Source organism: Myxocyprinus asiaticus, chromosome 6 (assembly GCF_019703515.2).
Source record: "Myxocyprinus asiaticus isolate MX2 ecotype Aquarium Trade chromosome 6, UBuf_Myxa_2, whole genome shotgun sequence".
Classification (NCBI taxonomy): Eukaryota; Metazoa; Chordata; class Actinopteri; order Cypriniformes; family Catostomidae; genus Myxocyprinus; species Myxocyprinus asiaticus.
The window spans coordinates 40,499,991-40,518,332 of NC_059349.1; the positions used below are offsets into that span (position 1 = coordinate 40,499,991).

The 18,342-nt window shown below is 37.3% G+C and overlaps 1 protein-coding gene across 2 annotated transcripts in view; it reads left to right on the plus strand.

The window, feature by feature from the left end:
* The first annotated feature begins 6,028 nt into the window (after positions 1 to 6,028).
* zgc:136870 (uncharacterized protein LOC664693 homolog) overlaps positions 6,029 to 18,342 on the plus strand; it is a 43,176-nt gene continuing 30,862 nt past the window's right edge. The window contains exons 1-2 of one of the 2 annotated variants that reach the window (XR_007897472.1): positions 6,029 to 6,116; positions 12,174 to 14,819. Coding sequence is in view for 1 of the 2 variants with exons in the window: in XM_051700282.1 (XP_051556242.1) it covers positions 6,053 to 6,116; positions 15,228 to 15,269 (106 nt within the window). In the remaining variant the exon portion in view is untranslated. Of the gene's footprint in view, positions 6,117 to 12,173; positions 14,820 to 15,227; positions 15,270 to 18,342 lie in introns of those variants that run through there. The other variant, XM_051700282.1, reaches the window with a different exon arrangement.

The following is an 18,342-nucleotide window of genomic DNA, read 5'->3' on the forward strand; positions in this document are numbered from 1 at the left end:
GGCTTTGAACACATGAAAAGTGCTTGCAATCAACATCTCATTTTGCATTTTCGTGATAGTTAAGACTTGACGTGCTTCTGTGGTAATTAAATTGTGCCTAACAGAGGCTACAAAGTACTTGATTTCGGCCACAAGTCCCATCTGGGCTTGTTTTGTGCAACAAATAGCGTTAAGAGGTCCTTTCCCCATCATTTGATCACTGACACGGATGTTGTGTATATTTTTTTAATTTTTTATGGTGTGTGCATCAGTGTAATTACTCCTGGTGGACACATCGCAAAGTTTCTGCCCTTTATCGACCAGTGTAAATGCTGCTTATTTATTAACAGTAAATTATTTAATCGCGATTAACCATAACGGCGTGTGTATCAAATATGATACACAATGTTTGATGGCTCCTCATTCACTTTCTGTTCAAGCTAACGAGCTAAACAACCTATGGTATGTAAGTTTCACATGTTTAGTGGTTATTTGTGAAGCATTAAGTTAAAAAATGGCAGTGGACTCCATGTCGGGATAAATGAAAGTTCAAGGTAACATTATAATTAAAGTTACTGACATTTTTTTGATAATAAATGTTTGCTTTATAAAACTAGCCTATTGTTGCTTCAAAGCACTATGTTTAAGTTAATAAATTACTATGTTGAAATTATGTGTATCAAATTTGATACATAAGGCTTTACGGGTTAAATTTGCCATTAGCACTCTGCTATGTATCTGACAGAAATTTATCTGACAGAAACTTTAAAAAAAAGTGTTATATTTATAATATTATTGTTCTTTTCTCTTGAAAGACTAAATAGTAAACTTTGTTATAATTGTAAAATCTATAAGAAAATTATTACATTTGTTTTTAGAGGGCAAAACGGTATCTCAGATTTTAAATATGACAAATTTGAAATATAACATGCTGTAATAGACAAATAAATGAAACAAATAATACATACAAAGACAGAAAATTACAAAGAGAATTAAATAATGTGGCAGAAAACAAATATTTAAATGCTGTGGAAAATAGTAAACACACCAAAAGGGAAACACTAATCTTGGAAACTAAATGGAGGAAAAATTACCTCTTAAGCCTAATCTATCAAATATGATACATAAAAAAACAAAAAAAATAAAAACAAAATAAAATGTGCAAAAAAAACATTTCTTTTTTTTTTCTTTTTTTAATATTTTTTAGGTTTAATGTAAAAACAAAATCTGACAAATCTTTCATATGGCAGGCTTTACAGGGTTAAGGAAAATTAACACATTAAACATTTGTAATTAATCACATGCATTAACACATTAACTTAGCTCTAATTCTATACTATATTAGTGCAATATACATTGGGGTTCAGAAGTTTTAGAATTTTGAACATTTAAAAACATAAAAATGTTAAGAAATATTTGTAAAATGAATAAGAAATATTATGATTCTGCACTTTTTCTGGGTCAATAATCAAATCTGTGATTAACCTTGTTAACTCCTTTTGTACAAAAGGTCAGTTTCCTTGCTTCCATTTAAGCACACAAGATGCTCTTTGGAACAGTTTCACAAATTAACTGAACTGTAAGCATTTTCTTATATTGTGTATACTGTATGTTAATTGTAATTGTGTCTAGCTGCTGTTGCACTGCAATTTCCCTCAGTTCTGTCAGGACCACTTTCGTCAAATGAACACTTGACTTGACTACTTTAGATAATTAAAGCAAACTGTTGGTGTTGGCGGTATGGTTCTGTTCTGGGCAAACTCTCCATCCATCAATGCAACAATGCATGGAAAGAGCAGGGAGTGCAGAAAGTAAAACCCCCTAGGGGTAACAGAAAACTCCAGCTGAAATATTAAAACATTGTTCCATTTTTAAACATTCTTCCTTCACAAGGAGAGTGTTAAGTGCAGCTTGCATCCATACAATGGAAAGGCAGCTAAGGAAATGAATAAATGGAGGACTTACACAGGACCACTTTAATAAGTGTCTAAACTGTATTGGTAGACATCATGATTAGCTGAGCCTCAGCTGATTGTTGTTGTGTTAGCTATCTTATAATAAGGAGACAGACAGTCATGCAGTGCTCAACTACTCCTTTACTCCGGAACTCACATAGTGCCTTATGTTTACATCCAAATAGGTTCCTCTAACAACAATAGCATTACACTTAATAATGCCCTTTTCAGAACACCTCCCCTTTTAAGTAAGAACTCTTTTAAATGAAAATACATCCTGTTATATATAACCCCCTAACTGCAAATACAACATTACAGAACTTAACCCCCTAATTGCAAATACAACATTACAGAACTTTCATCCTTATTTTCCCAGTCACTATCTTCAATACCTTCTCTTTAATCAAACACCTTAAACACCATATTTCTTTTTCTCATAAGCTATTTTCTCACTCTCTCCTTTTTTTCCCCTCTCCTTTTTTTCCTCTACTACAAATCCAGCCATTCAGGAGGTCGTGACGCTCGACCTGAATTTGTCACATAGGGTGCTCTGTTCATGTCCGTGTCTCTAGAATTCTGAGTATGTGTGTCAGTGTTACTCGGCTCAGGGTGTGTGTCAATTGTAACTGCCGGTTTTGGATGAAGTGGCAGGTCAACTGCACGCATGTGTTTGCGATTTCTCCTGATCAGTCTGTATGATGTAGGACCTGGGTGTTTTTGCTTGACCGATGACTGATGACAGCCACACATTTTGTCCGGGCTGCAGTGTTGGTAAGGGACGTGCTCTGTGACGCAAATCATACAGCCATTGTTGATCCTCTTTTGCTCACTTTTCTGACTTCCTGAGACTTTTGATGTTCGGCCATTGAGGGAATAACGATGTTGGAAGCTGTGGTATTGTAGTGCGCAATTGTCTTAACATGAGGAGTTGTGCTGGGGAGTAACCACTTTCCTTTTTCTTTCTCAACCCCCCCTTTCCAGAGTCCTTTTACTGTGGCTACAGCACGCTCTGCCTCGCCATTTGCCTGTGGGTATCTTGGACGTAAACCCGTACTCCGTGGCAAAGTTCTTAAAGAGTGCACAGCTGTACTGTGGGCCATTGTCAGACATAACGGACTCAGGGATTCCATGGCGGCTGAATGCCTCCTTCAGAGCTGCAATGACCATGTTGGCTGTGGTGACATTTAGACGTGCTACTTCTATGTAGCGTGAGAAGTAATTCACGACAAGAAGATATGTATTTGTCTCCCAGAAAAATAAATCTGTGCCCACCCGTTGCCATGGTCGCTCCGGCATAGTAGTGGTCAACAAAGGCTCTCTGTGTTCCGCTCTATACTGTGAACATATACTGCAGCTTTCCACCAGCTGACTGATATGCACAGACAGTCCTGGCCACCAAACAGACTGGCGAGCTCTCGCTCTGCATTTGACAATCCCTTGATGTCCTTGATGTATACTGTGGAGGATTTCTTGTCTCATACCGTGGGGTATCACAATTCTTTGCCCCCTGAAAAGCAGCTAGTATGGCCCCAGCTCTGGTGATAGGACATGTTTCTCAGGCCACTCAGTCTCACAGTATTGGATTATTTTAGCACAGATAGGGTCCGCCTTCTTTTTCTTAACTATCTCTTTCAACCTTGCTTCTGTTGCTGGAAAGCTTTGAATTACAGAATCCACAAACACTTTGATATCACTCTCATTTTCTTTCTCAGCTTGTGTGAATATGTGTTTAGCTGGAGCTCTAGATAATGTGTCAGCAGTTATCAATCGCTTACCAGGCACATGCACAATGTCAAAAGAGAACTTCAACAGCCTCAGTCAAAATCGCAGTATTTGTGGAGGGAGCTCATCTAGCGCTTTGGTGCTCAGCAGTGGCAGAAGCGGCTTGTGATCCATCTCCAGTTTAAACTTCAGACCGAGGAGGTAGGATGACAGATGTTCACATGCCCATGTGACTGCTAGGGCTTCCTTCTCAATTTGAGCATAATGTTTTTCAACCTCAGTAAGTCCCCTAAAGATGAATACAACTGGTTTCCATGTTCCATCTGACTGCTTTTGAATCAGGACTCCCCCCAAGCCAAAGGAAGAGGTGTCAGCTGAAACACATGTCTCAACTGATGGCGAGTGCCATTCGTTTTTTTTCACTGAGTAGATCTTTGAGTGGGTGGGTGTAAGATGCAAGATGGGGTAAAAATTTGCCTAGATAATTAGCCATTCCCATTACTCTTCTCACTCCTTCCACTCCGGTTGGATCGGGCATCTCTATGATCGCTCTGACTTTGTCAGGATCTGGTGTGACCCCGTCTGCTGTGATGCGGTGTCCCACAAACACACAGCCCCTGTGTCCAATTTGAAAACAGTCTTTTCTCCATTCAGCCCAATGAGTTCATTCCACCCATCAGTTCCCTGTGGGTACACTTCTCCAAGGAAAGCAAAATCTCCCTCATCATTGCTCTCTATCTGCCCCTCTGTGATGTTATTAACACTAGCTGACCTCAACTTACGATGACATCTGCAGTCAGCCTCACGAGTTGTCTTTCCAGTGGTGTTTTTTAAAGTTCCCGAATCTTCCACATCCAGTTAAATGGTTCTCTGTTTTATTTTTAGATGGCTTCTGTGATCTTTTGTCCGTTTTGTGTATTGTCTCGACATGTCCTGTTGACTGCTCTGCTCCGTGAAGTATTGGCTGTTGCTTTTTCACTGCTGCACTCTGTCTTACTTTCGTTATTGCTTTCTCTAACGTCAAGTCACCGTCTAACTGTAAGCTTTCTGACAGTTTAGCATCACGTATGCCGACTACTATTCGGTCCCTTATAAAATCTTCTTTTAGGGCTCTGAAATCACATTGTTTGGCAAGTGAATGAACAGCCATAATGAACGACTCTACACTCTCCCCAGGTTCTTGATTTCGCTTATTGAATCGGGCTCTTTCAAATATGATATTCCGCTTGCTAACACAGTGCTTGTTAAAAGCTTACTGCAGCATACAATTTCTTTTGTGCATCAGTTAGAGGTAGCACGTACAAAATATCTTCAGGGTCATCTCCAGCAGCATGCATAAAAGTATTCACCTGGTATTCTTGTGATTGCTTATCCAATCCTGATCCGATTCTGTAACGCTCAAAACGTTTCATCCATCTTGGCCATTCACTGGCATTTGTGAAATCGAACTTGCCTGGCAGAGCTAGCTGCAAGGCTAACAGTGGCGGGGCTGGCTCTTCTCTCTCCATTTTCCCCTTACTTTTCCGTTGTTCCCTTTTATTATTGATCTTTCAGGTTTAATTCGTCGTGTCTAAACCGTTGCTGCTGACACCATGTTGTGTTAGCTATCTTATAATAACGAGACAGACAGTCATGCAGTGCTCAACTACTCCTTTACTCCGGAACTCACATAGTGCCTTATGTGTTACATCCAAATAGGTTCCTCTAACAACAATAGCATTACACTTAATAATGCCCTTTTCAGAACAATTGTGAGCTTGACTCATGTGACCTGCATCAACTGAAGCTATGCTTGATTAGATTTTAAAAAAAAAGAAAAAAAAAAAGAAAAAAAAAAGTATTTATGCATCTATTCATGTGCAAAACGGTGCACACATGCAGACAGATAACAATATCAAAATGCAAACAGTCAAAGATCCAATAAATATGTAGCAAAGATTTAATGTTTTAAGCCAACATTACAAAGCATTTACGCTATGACATCACAAGAACAGTGAGCTTTTTTTATATACAAAGTGTGTATTACTTTAGTGTCACTTCGAAATGATTCTAAATTGACAAAACTATTGTTACTTGTTTAGCACCTGCAGCCAAGGTTAATTTCGTAAACGAAAACTATTGATTAAAAGACATTTTCATAAACCGAATTAAAATTATTTAAAATAAATGAAAAACTAAAATTAATCGAAACTAACAGCAGTTATTAAAAAACTAACTGAAACAAAATAAAAATTATCAGAAATAAATTAGCGTTTTCGTAATCAACGAGCTCTCATCACATGGAAAAAAAAAACCTGTGTGTGTGTGTGTGTGTGTTTGAGATGTTCATCTTCAGAGCCGCAGAGTCATTATTGGGCTGTTTAGGTGATCACCTGCAGGTGGCGTTGTGGCAAGTAATGCACATGAGATTAACTGCAACTCAAAGACATATGAAGACGATTTGGACACGAATTATGGCTGGTAGGAAGTCTTTATTTAAAAACAAGCTTAAAAACATTTTTCACGATCTTCTATAAATATTTCAGGTCCTACTGTGGCTAAGGATGGCATACTGGGGTAACAGGTGCAATACTATGGCAAAGGCGCTAACGTTAGCATTGGCGCATGTAAACATTACAAATACTGTAATTACACATTATCTAATGAAAATATCTTACTTTCAATCATCATCGAGTTGTTATAACAGTTTCTTTTACAGATTTAATGTGGATTCCTTTCATAGAATGAAGCAGAAAGCATAACATATCTAGAAAATGCAGTATGTGCTCACTTTTTTCTTCATGTTGGTATTTGGATTATTTCTGGCTGCATTACAGCGGCCTCTGGCGGCCAAAAATGACTCAAATTTTGCACAAATCATCATTATACACCTCTGTAATTGTGTTAATTACATTGTAAATGCAATTACATGTTAATGTTTTAGTGCACAATAACTTAATATGCAGTTAGCAGGCAAAAAAAAAAAAAAAAAGAAACACACACACACACACACACAATACATACATTTAGGTGAATCCTGTGGATATTGGAAGACCCTTAATTATTTTTTATTAACATTTTCTGCCTCAGACAATGCAAGAAAACTTAAAATAGACATACAATGTATCTGCTAACTAGGATTCAATAATTATGCCTGTTGCAGTTATTACATTGTCTGATTTATGGCCATATAAACAAATACAATTAGAGTTCATATATTTGAGAATTTATGTACAAATTTAAATTCCACAAGTGTTTAATTTTTTTTTTTTACATATATGAAAATGAATTATTTGTGAAATTTTTAAATATATGTAGCATACATGTACACTGGTGGCCAAAAGTTTGGAATAATGTACCGATTTTGCTGTTTCGGAAGGAAATTGGTACTTTAATTCACCAAAGTGGCATTCAACTAGGGCTGCACAATACTGGAAAAAAACTGACATTGCGATATTTTGTTTTTCTGCCATGTATATTGCGATATGAAAAAATACAGGATGACTTCACCAAATGACTTGAATAGTTCTATTTGAGAAGAATTAATTATTCTAGAATGATTGAGGTGATTTTGTAGGGAACTGCATCTTCATGGAAAATTAAAATTAAAAAAAGAAACTGAAAATGACTTTTTACTTTTTGACTTATTTTGGCTAGATTATTTTATTATAATAATTAATACACTGTTTAATTCATCATGGTTCCATTGTATTCATGTAATACTCTTCTATCAATTCAGGCTAAAGTCAATGATCTAACATGTTATGATATTAATAATGCATTCTGCTTACCCTAAAATAAAGGGGCTCATTTGTGAATGAAGAAGTGTGTGTCTAAAGGGATCCAGGAGATTACAGGAGGCTTTATCTCTGTACTCCAACCAGGTTAAAACAGAACATTACACTAAGGAGGAAGTTTCATTATCACAACAGGGAATTAATGTGAATGACAAAATAAATAATTTAACATTTTATTTCATTACAAATTAAATTACAATCCTCTTTTTTTTTTTTAAATAGAAAAGTAAACAATAAACATCCTTTAATTTAAACCATTTGAAAAAAAAATATATATATAAAATAAAAGAGCAGCTATACACCAACCCTGAGTGGTTTACAAAAATACAACATAAAATAAAATGTTTATAAAACAAATAATTTAAAAAATAGGTGTGTGATGGTATTACATACCGCATGTCAAGCGACCGGATAATTTTTTTTAAAACCCTCTTTGGTAACCGTGTTAATTGGTAGCCTACCATGTCTTTCGCGAGGTGAAATGTTATTGAATTTGTGATTTCTCTCTGCCATTTGGAACCTTTCTCGTATGGTGTAACACTGGCAAAGGCATCTGAAATAGTTTTTTGCTTTGGACGGCATTCAGATCTGGCTTTGCACTCATCATACAAAGATTTGTGGTGCCGACTTAAATGATCAAACAAACTGGTCGTGTTGTTCTCAGCTGACAGCTTCATTGAATTCTACCCGCTCAACACCAGTTTCATGTACAACAGTAAAGAGAAGGGACTCAGGGGTGCAGGCCTTATGGGAAGAATTGTAAAGAAAAAGCCACTTTTGAAACAGAAAAACAAAAAGAAAAGGTTAGTGTGGGCAAAGAAACACAGACATTGGACAACAGATAATTGGAAAAGAGTGTTACAGATCTTAACCACATTGAGCTTTTGTGGGATCAGCTAAACTGTAAGGTGCATGAGAAGTGCCCGTCAAGACAGCCACATCTATGGCAAGTGCTACAGGAAGCGTGGGGTGAAATGTCAGCTGAGTATCTGGACAAACTGACAGCTAGAATGCCAAGGATCTGCAAAGCTGTCAGTGCTGCACGTGGAGGATTTTTTGATGAGAACTCTTTGAAGTAGTTTAAGTTTCTACCTTAGTTCTGAATTTTTTTTCAAATTGTAATAGTAATTTTTCACGTTATTAATGTCCTGACTATACATTTTGATCGGTCGAATGCCACTTTGGTGAATAAAAGTACCAATTTCTTTCCATAAGAGCAAAATCTGTACATTATTCCAAACTCTGGCTGCCAGTGTATGTATGTGATCAGTAAAAAACATTTATGAACATTTATTTTCAGCAAAGTGTCCAATTTTTAGATTCGTAGCCTACTGTATTAAACAATTCAAATTGTAATCACATTTTTCTACACAACTAATGGGGATTTTAAGGGAATGTTAGGGATTCTGTGTATAAACACAGGGTTTTGTGTCTCATTTGCATCACTCAGGGTGATGATTAAACACTAGCTGTGCTGTCTGTGGTCCCACAAAAGTTTAGACATGGATTTTGATAGTGAACACACAACATGGAGGAGACGAGGTGGAGACGCTTACACTGTTACTATGAAGATGATACAAACGGCAGCTGTGCATTTGGATATGTCGTGACTGCTTCAAGCTTTTCAATCATTTGTTTTGCCGCTGTCAAACATGAAGGAAAATGATGGGATTCTCTAAGATTTACATTTTTTTTCGTTGAAATTATAAAAAAATGGCAAGCTTCCACAAATAATGCGGAGATTGGTTGAATTTGCTAGAATTCTTGCGAAATCCTGGAGGGACTGATATATTAAACAGACGACCACAGATTTCAAGATTATAGGAGACACCTATCATCATATGCAGTAAATGTAAACATAAATAAACAAAGTGACGGAGTGCCCCCTGTTGGTACAGTGAGTCTCAACAATTTAACAAGATTTCATGTTTAACATGAATTTGAGTTCATTTGAACTTTTCATATGTTTAACTTTTATACGTTTGATTTGCTTTTGTTTGGTTCTTTGTGACTTTATTGCATCTCAGACCATAATCAAAATCAAATCAAATCACTTTTATTGTCACACAACCATATACACAAGTGCAACAGTGTGTGAAATTCTTGGGTGCAGTTCCGAGCAACATAGCAGTCATGACAGTGTTGAGACATATACCAATCTACAATAAACATCAGATTTACACAACACAATTTAAAATCTAATATACACATAATTACACACAACACAATATACAAATAATAACATACAATGTACAGTATACAATACACACAATATAGAATACACATTATACAATAAAAAAATAGTATATATAGTATATATAAAATGTACAGTAGGTTGTATTGTACTGTATTGACATTCAGGCTGTCGGTTGATGGTTAGTTGCCAGTGTGTTGTTAAGAGAATATAATTTATGACAGTTCAGTGTGAGATAATAAGATTAATAAAGTGCAGTGCTGATGTATATTGATCGTGAGAGATCAAGAGTTCAAAAGTCTGATTGCTTGGGGGAAGAAGCTGTCATGAAGTCTGCTGGTGTGGGTCCTGATGCTGTGATACCGCCTACCTGATGGTAGCAGTGAGAGCAGCCCATGGCTCGGGTGGCTGGAGTCTCTGGATCCTCCGAGCTTTTTTCACACACCACCTGGTGTATATGTCCTGGAGGGAGGGAAGCTCACCTCCGATGATGTGTCTGGCAGTTCGCACCACCCTTTGCATGGCTTTGCGGTTGGACAATAACCATAATGTTATTGTTATTATGCACAAGTATGCTGAGTCTAAGTAAACTGTGCAAATATTTCGTTTTGCTTTAAGGGTGTGTTCACACTTGGCAGGTTTGGTTAGATTAAAACGAACTCCGGTGCGATTGCACTGTTAGTGCGGTTCATTTGAACAAGTGTGAATGCTGTCACTCGAACCTTGGTGCACACCAAACAAGCAGACCGAGACCGCCTGAATAGTGGGTCTCGGTTCGCTTCCAAACGAACTCTGGTGCGGTTCGATTGATATATGAACACAATATGGACCAAAGACGTCTAAAAGGACCAAAAACTGGAAGTAATTTGCCTAATACTGGCCTCAAGCATACCTGGTTCTTCTCATCATAGGAGCTATGTTGCCCATTACAGTTTGGTACAGGCGTGGGAACCGCCGTCAGCCATCCTCTCAGCATATCTTCGTTTGTGTGTGCAACGGAGGAATTCCTGGCACTGCTTTGACTCCTTTACACGTTTTATTAGCTCTTCGTTTGTTCACAGCTGGTAAAAATACCACCATATATACATACAGTATATAACGAGCGCATTTCTCCCAGCAGCCAGCATTGGTTTGGATGATCGGCAAGTTCCGTCAAAAAATATACGTCAGAAAAGCTGTCCCATCAGGTCGTGAATTTTTCCTGATTCCTTTGGTTTTGTATCGTTATTTTCTGTGGTAAAAATGCCAGTGTGAACCCTAAGCGAACCAGGACTAAATGTATCATTTTCTTTTTTGGTCCGGACCAAGAGGACCAAGAGAACCGAACTACAAGTGTGAACACACCCTAAGTGTATTGTATAAGTTTGCCAAGCTTAAATTTAAATGTGTTGATTTGGTCTACACTCTGGAAGTGTTCTGTTAACTTTGAAAACTATAATTAATAAAACTGAAACTAAAATATATAAAAACGAAATAGAAATGTGTTTACTAAAACTAAAACTAACAAAATCATTAACGAAACTGAAATTTATAGCAAATCTGAAAACTATATAAAATAAAAACTGATTTGAAAATGCAAAACTATAATAACCTTGCCTGCAGCTGACACTTTCTGTAAAGTAAAGAATATCCACAAACATTCAGTTGATGATTTATAGAAGCTGGTTTTGAATCCTATTTAATATTAACTTTGTACAGAACCAGAAGTATTTTGTAGGCCCACTTTATGGTTTTAATAAAGCTCAATAAGGTTGTTAAAGAAAAAGTACGTGGCTAGCAAAAGTAGGGTTATTGTCATTATCATGGATTCTTCCTGAGACACATGTAGACATGATCTCCCTCTTCCAGAATCACAGAGATTGAATTAGATGTAATTTCATATCGTTCACCAAAAGCATGATTGACTGCTGCTACCATATATTGTAAATTTTTATAAGTGTTATGAGTAATAGACCCATCTGCTTGGTTGTGTGGTGTATCCCAACGAAACTGAAGAAACAGATCCCTTTAACAGGTGCTGTGAAGATGCCTGTAACAGTAAGCAACAATTAACAGGCATATCACACAAACATCCTCAGAAGAATGAAACATCACAGGTTGAATGACTCATAAGAACACATACCAGTGGTTGGGTTTTAAGCTCTCCCAGCATTCACATAGACATTTTTGTAAACCAACGTGACCTCCTGTGTCTGTGTTTCCTGCAGTTCTAATTGAGGCAGCAAATGCACTGCATATTTTTCTAATTAGAATTAAAGATCACTGTACAATATCACCGTTCAACATCATACTACAAACTAACAATTTTTTAATCTACCTACTGTATACTGTAGGTATTTTCTCATTTAAGTCTTTTTAGTCCATAAATATGACATAAGTGATATAAGGACAAAAAGGAAATTGTTACCTTTTCTAGTCATTCCTCACTGGTCTCCAGTCTGACTCTCAGAGTCTTCACAGTAAATCTCAGCTTATAGTAGTAGATGCTTGAGAGATGGGTGTACTGAAACTCTCCAGAGATTAAAGCTGCACCCCTTTTCTTCATAGGCAAATGCTCGGTGCGCTCAGTCACTCCTTGCTCCAGCCGCTGTACCTCAGACATAGAGTTACAGCTGAACAGGAGAAGCAGCAGCAGATGGAAAATGGTAGAGGACATCTGTACCTCAGGACCAGGTTTAGGACACAGTGAAAGTTCCCACCAATCCACAAATTCAGCACTATGGATGCTGTAAATTAAGAGGGTACACTTCTTAAGCTGTCTACTTGCTGTATTAAACTATCAGATGATATCTGTGCAAAACTTGCAACTATTCGAGAAGAAACAAAAGATTTAGACAGTGAAGGAAGCCTACAACCTAACAGAAGGTTACTGGTGTTGTAGTACCAGAAATTCCTGCAGATCCTGATATACACCAGTCAGCCACAACATTAAAACCACCTACCTACTATTGTGTAGGTCCCCCTCGTGCCGCCAAAACAGCGCCAACCCGCATCTCAGAATGGCATTCTGAGATGATATTCTTCTCACCACAATTGTACATAGCGGTTATCTGAGTTACCGTAGACTTTGTCATTTCGAACCAGTCTGACCATTCTCTGTTGACCTCTCTCATCAACAAGGCATTTCCATCTGCAGAACTGCCCCTCACTGGATGTTTTTTGTTTTTGGCACCATTCTAGAGACTGTTGTGTGTGAAAATCCCAGGAGATCAGCTGTTATTAGAATATTAGACTATTGCACTTCAGGGAAAGAATATGATGATTTTGATATGCAAATGATCAATTAACACATTAACAATGTACTGCCGTTGCTTTGTTAATATGTAATCACGTAATCTATAAAAAGTAACTGTAGTCCAATAGTCTGTAGTCCGATTGAGTATTTCAAAATGTAATTAAATCTGAATACAAGTACTTGATTTTGTAATCTGATTACGCAATACAGATTACATTTAATTCGCTACTACCCAGCACTTTCCATGTTAGATTGTAATAAGGCAGAAAGTAAGCATGAGAGGTGTAAAAAAAAAAAACAGGATTGCCACTGTCACGTTGTTTGCTACATGCTCCATGCTACACCCCAAACCAAAGCCTAATCTGTCACATTGTCTCAGACCCCAGGGTACTGCCAACTGTTTACAGCTTGCAATTTATTATACTACTAACTTTTATTACCATTCCTGTGCCACCATCCACCTCTTCGTACAGTGAAGCAAAGCTGCCAAAGCCTAAATAAAAAAATAAAAAAAAACAAGGATCTGTCACCTTTTACAGTGTGCATGTGTATGTGCATGTGTACAGGAATTCATGGCTCTAACTCATACAGTATGGATCAAGTCTCATCATTGGTGATATACGCTCTGAAACCTTCCACTCAACTGCACGAAATGAAATTCCCGACTGTTGCATTTCATAAGATGCTGACACTGCCATATGGGTCTGATATTTATGTGGAAACCAGTGCAGCTCACACTTTAACTACTTACACATATTTATATTTGGTGTCTTTCTTGTGCCATATTGGAAATGTCAAACATTTCTGTTTTACAGTAATGAGAATGAGATTTGCACATTACAGTAAAGAGTATTTGAGGGGACAATGTTCTTAATTGTCATGAAATAAATGTCACAATGCAAAATAAATAAATAATAATTGTACTAAAAATAGGTTTCATTTTCACAAAATATAATGTGACCTGGACATTTCACCCAAATTAATATAGTAATCAATCAGTACCATGGTATATATCAAAGTACCATGGTATTACCATCTGATACCATCACAGTGCTATGGTACCGCTACAGTAATTCTTTGTAATGGCCTTTTTCCTGTTCATAAAGTATTTCTAAATGATGCATTTGTACATCTATGGATATGTGTGTGCGTACTCACCCAGAGTGTTCAGTAGGTTAGATCTCATCAGGAATTTCTCCTGGCTGTGAAAGCTAATTACCCTAAATTGAGCAGCACCAGTGCAGACACAGATGAACCCAAGGGCCTGCTTTGCATTTTTCAAATTAAGAGGGCTTCACTTTTCCTTGTGTCTGTGTGGTCATTAGGGGAAGGGTTTATGGGAAAAGAAATTGAACACAGAGCAAGTCATATCAAAGCACAGGCCTAATTCACTTAAATTTCAGAGAACAAGACAAATTGAATCTGGTGCACAAGCTTAATATGAATCATGTTTTTGGAAATGCAAAAAGGTTTCTGTGAGGGTTAGATTTAGGGGTAGGGAATAGAAATTATTGTTATATCTGTATAAAATCCATAAAATGCATGAGTCCCCACAATGTTATAAAAACAAGTTTGTGTGTGTGTGTTGTGGCCAGAATGTTGTAATGCAACAGTCTTCAAAAGGGATAGTTCACCTTTCACTTTAATTGCATCTTTTTCCATACAATGAAAGTGAATGTTGACTAAGACTAACACTCTGCCTAACATCTCCTTTTTTGTTGCACAGAAGAAAGAAAGCCATATGGGTTTGGAACAACATGAGGGGGAGTAAATGATAATGAAAGAGTTGTCATTTTTTTGGTGAACTATCTCTTTAGTAAAGAGCAAGGAGGTGGTGTAGATGGAGATAATTGTATCCTCTACCCCTCCCCAGTTGTCCACTGTGGCATAGCGCAGATGGTCTGATGTTAGAAAGCCACATTACTCTGTATATTTGTTTTAATCTTGAGTGCCTCTGTTTCCAGGTAACCAAAATATCCTATTGTTTTTAATAGTTTTTATTTATTCATTTATTTTTGGGAAAGGGGGTGGGGTTCTTAGTGGTTGGTTAATAGACAAAGATTCAGCACTTTGTTTCTTATTACACTTTACTAAAAAGCTACTAGAAAGGACAATTTCCTCTCATCCTAGCTTATTCCCGCTGAACCCCCAATTCTCTGTAACCAACTGAAATGCGTAAGCAAAATGTCACTCCTTACTGTAATACGAAAAACAATATTATTAAAATTGTACAGCACATTTGTAAAGTAAAACTGCAAGTGAAGTGTGTGGCGGTGGGGGCATGGTTCAGCATTTGTCCGGAGAAAAAGCGGTAAGGGTGCACACACCTGAGCGCTATAATGTCTAACACCTGTTTCTGATTGCAGTAAGCACTGGGGAGGCCAATATAAGGAGGAACCATGCCAGAGGTGAGGAGAGAGTGTCACACTTCAACTACTGAACCTTCTTGTGTGTTTATGAAAGCTGAAAAGCTATTTTTGAGTGTTACCTGAGTAAAAACATACCTTTTGTGTTGAAGCACCACGTTTCCCGTTTCCTCCTTTTACCCCACAATGAACCCGTTACATTGGTGTCAAAACCTGGGAAGGGCAGTGTCTCCCATCCAGAGAGCGGGGTGGGGGTGGGGGTGGGGGGGGGGGGGTGTCCGGATAGCGCCCCAGCCTGAATCGGGCGGTGGAGGAGTGTGATGAGGAGGAGGGTGTGGCTGGGCCATGAGGGTGTATGGCTGGTGCTAAGTCAAATAATCAGTGGGAGAGAGAGATAAAGGGGAGCTGGAGTCGCCAGTTCGGGAGAGAGAGAGAAAGACACATGCGGCCGCAGTTTGTTTTATGTTGTTTTAAGTTCAGTTACGTCATTAAAGTTATGTTGACAATCCTGCCGGTTTCCGCCGCCTCCTTGCCCATCCTGAACCTGTTACAATGTGTTATTTCTACTGAATGTAATATGTAAAACTACTGATGATTTCAGTTATATTATAATAATGAGATTTTTTTATTTCAATCATGAGAATTATAGAGGAAAATAATGTCACAAAACGAAAAAATTTTTGGAACTAATATCACAAAAAATATATATATATAAAAAGAATAAATAAATAAAATTATGGAACTACAAGCAGGCTACTTTTTCTTTATGTGTAATACAATATACCTACTAACAGGGTTGGGGAGTAACGAAATACATGTAACGGGAATACGTATTTAAAATACAAGTAACTATTCCACTACAGTTACAATTTAAATAATTGGTATTTAGAATACAGTTACTTTAAAAAAGTATTTAGATTACTGAACAAATTATTTTGCATTTTATTGTCATTTGTTTAATGAAATATTTAGTCCTTTCAGATGGAAAACATTTATACATATAAATGATGCGATCCAAAGTGCATTTGAACAGCGGTGAAACACTTTCTTATGATGTGTTACATTCATACGAGCAGACAGAGAAGTAAGGTTGGAGCACAAGAAACAGAAATAAACCTTGTGTAAATTGTCAGTTTTACGCTAAGCTAAAATGCTATTTCTAGCCATTTTACATGCACGTTACCAGGCACGTTCATATTTTTTATCAAGAAAATTCACGTTAGATCATAATTTCTTTTTTTCTAGTAAGACCTTTTGATATTAGGGCAAAAATCTTATTCTTGATAATAATCTTTGTATTGTTTTCCTGTAAAAATATCTAAAAATCCTTAAAACAAGATCAGTTTGATTTATCTTATTTTAGAAACAACACTGCATAATATATTTAGGTTTTTCAGAGAATGTATTTTTAACATGTGTATTTTGTCTTACTGTACTGGCAGATTTTTATAGTCAAAACAAGTGAAAAAATCTACCAGTGCTGAAGAAGTAATCCAAAGTACTTAGAATACGTTACTGACCTTGAGTAATCTAACGGAATATGTTGCAAATTACATTTTACAGCATGTATTCTGTAATCAGTAGTGGAATACATTTCAAAAGTAACCCTCCCAACCCTGCCTACAAATAGCTATGAATTTGTTTTCTTTTGATTTTGGGGTGAAATTTCCACACTGAACTCACTGTTGTGAATTCAGCAACAGTAAGTCAAAAGTTCTTCAGCTGAAATCGGCCTGTGCTAACCGAAAATTCAAACCACTACCCCCAGATTTCGAAGCTGAAAGTTTCGTTGAATCTATGGGCACGTGAGAGCTCCAGTTTTTGCAAGTAGGTATAGCTGAAGGCCGGAGATCTCGAAATGAGGGAGGAATCTCCAAAAGAGGGCGGGGTTACACTGGAATGGGGCAGGGTTACTCCAATAGGGGGTTGCGCCAACTCCAAAAGGGGTGTCACTTCCACTTACAGTTAGGGAAGGGGTTAGGTTTAGGGCTCCCTATATCTTTGCTGTTGGTTTGTAGCTCCCACCTCTTTTTGGAGCTCTGCCTGCAGCTTTATCCTGTAGATGTCCACAGAGTAGTGCCAAAAAAAGAGTTGTAAAATTTGTTGTTTCTAGATGATAATGATGTATTATTATTTATTTATAATTGTGTATTTATTAACCATATGCCCAAACCCCAACCCCAAACCTAACCATTAACACTCTTATCAGTAGTGTCACAGGGTAATGTAAACATATTTTAATTGATGCAAAGATGCCTAATGGGAGATGGCACTTAACTCCAGTAAGAATGGGATCGATGTCAGGGTACCAGAACATTCAGTAGCAACATTCAGTCAACTTCCCGTGTGATCATGTTGATGTGACCCAGGAATTTTTTTTATTATTATTTATTTATTACATTTTGGGAAGGAGGCAGTGTTAGTGGCTGGTTGATTGAGAATTCAGCACTTTGTTTCTTGTTACATTTGACTTGATTTCCTCTCATCGTAGCTAAGGGCGTATTTACACTTGGTCACTTCATGCATTTTTACTGATCGGATTGCTATCCGATTAAATAAGCACATTCCATTTAAACTTGGCTACATAAATGCATCTCCCCAAACAGATATAAATCCGATCTTCAATTCCCATGCTATATGCAAACAAAACAGAGTTGATTTTCGTGATTATGCTAATGCAGGGCAGCGAATTTAAAGATTTATTATTTGATTCCAAGTGACTTTGCCCAGTGCACATTTGTGTCTGTGTGTGTGTGTGTGTGTGTGTGTGTGTGCGTGATGTGTATTTTTCTGCTCAGGCGTTGTCGTAGGTAAGATATGTCCATGCGTGTCAGCTGTGCTTATTGTCAGAGATTAGTTTCAGTTTTGTCAGCGATCTGCATCAAATAAATTAAGGAAAATGTTCTCTCTCTCATACAATGTGCATCTGTTTTTTGATTTGTTATTATTTATTGTGCAACACAATCTCTATGCAATTACTCGTTAGCAGCTGTTATGTTTTGATTTTCCAAATGCAGGCATAGCATTGTTTGAGCAGAGTAAAGTTTACATACTGTACATGTATGTTGCTTGAACAGCCAGATGCATTTACACTTTACGGATTTTCATCTGGAAT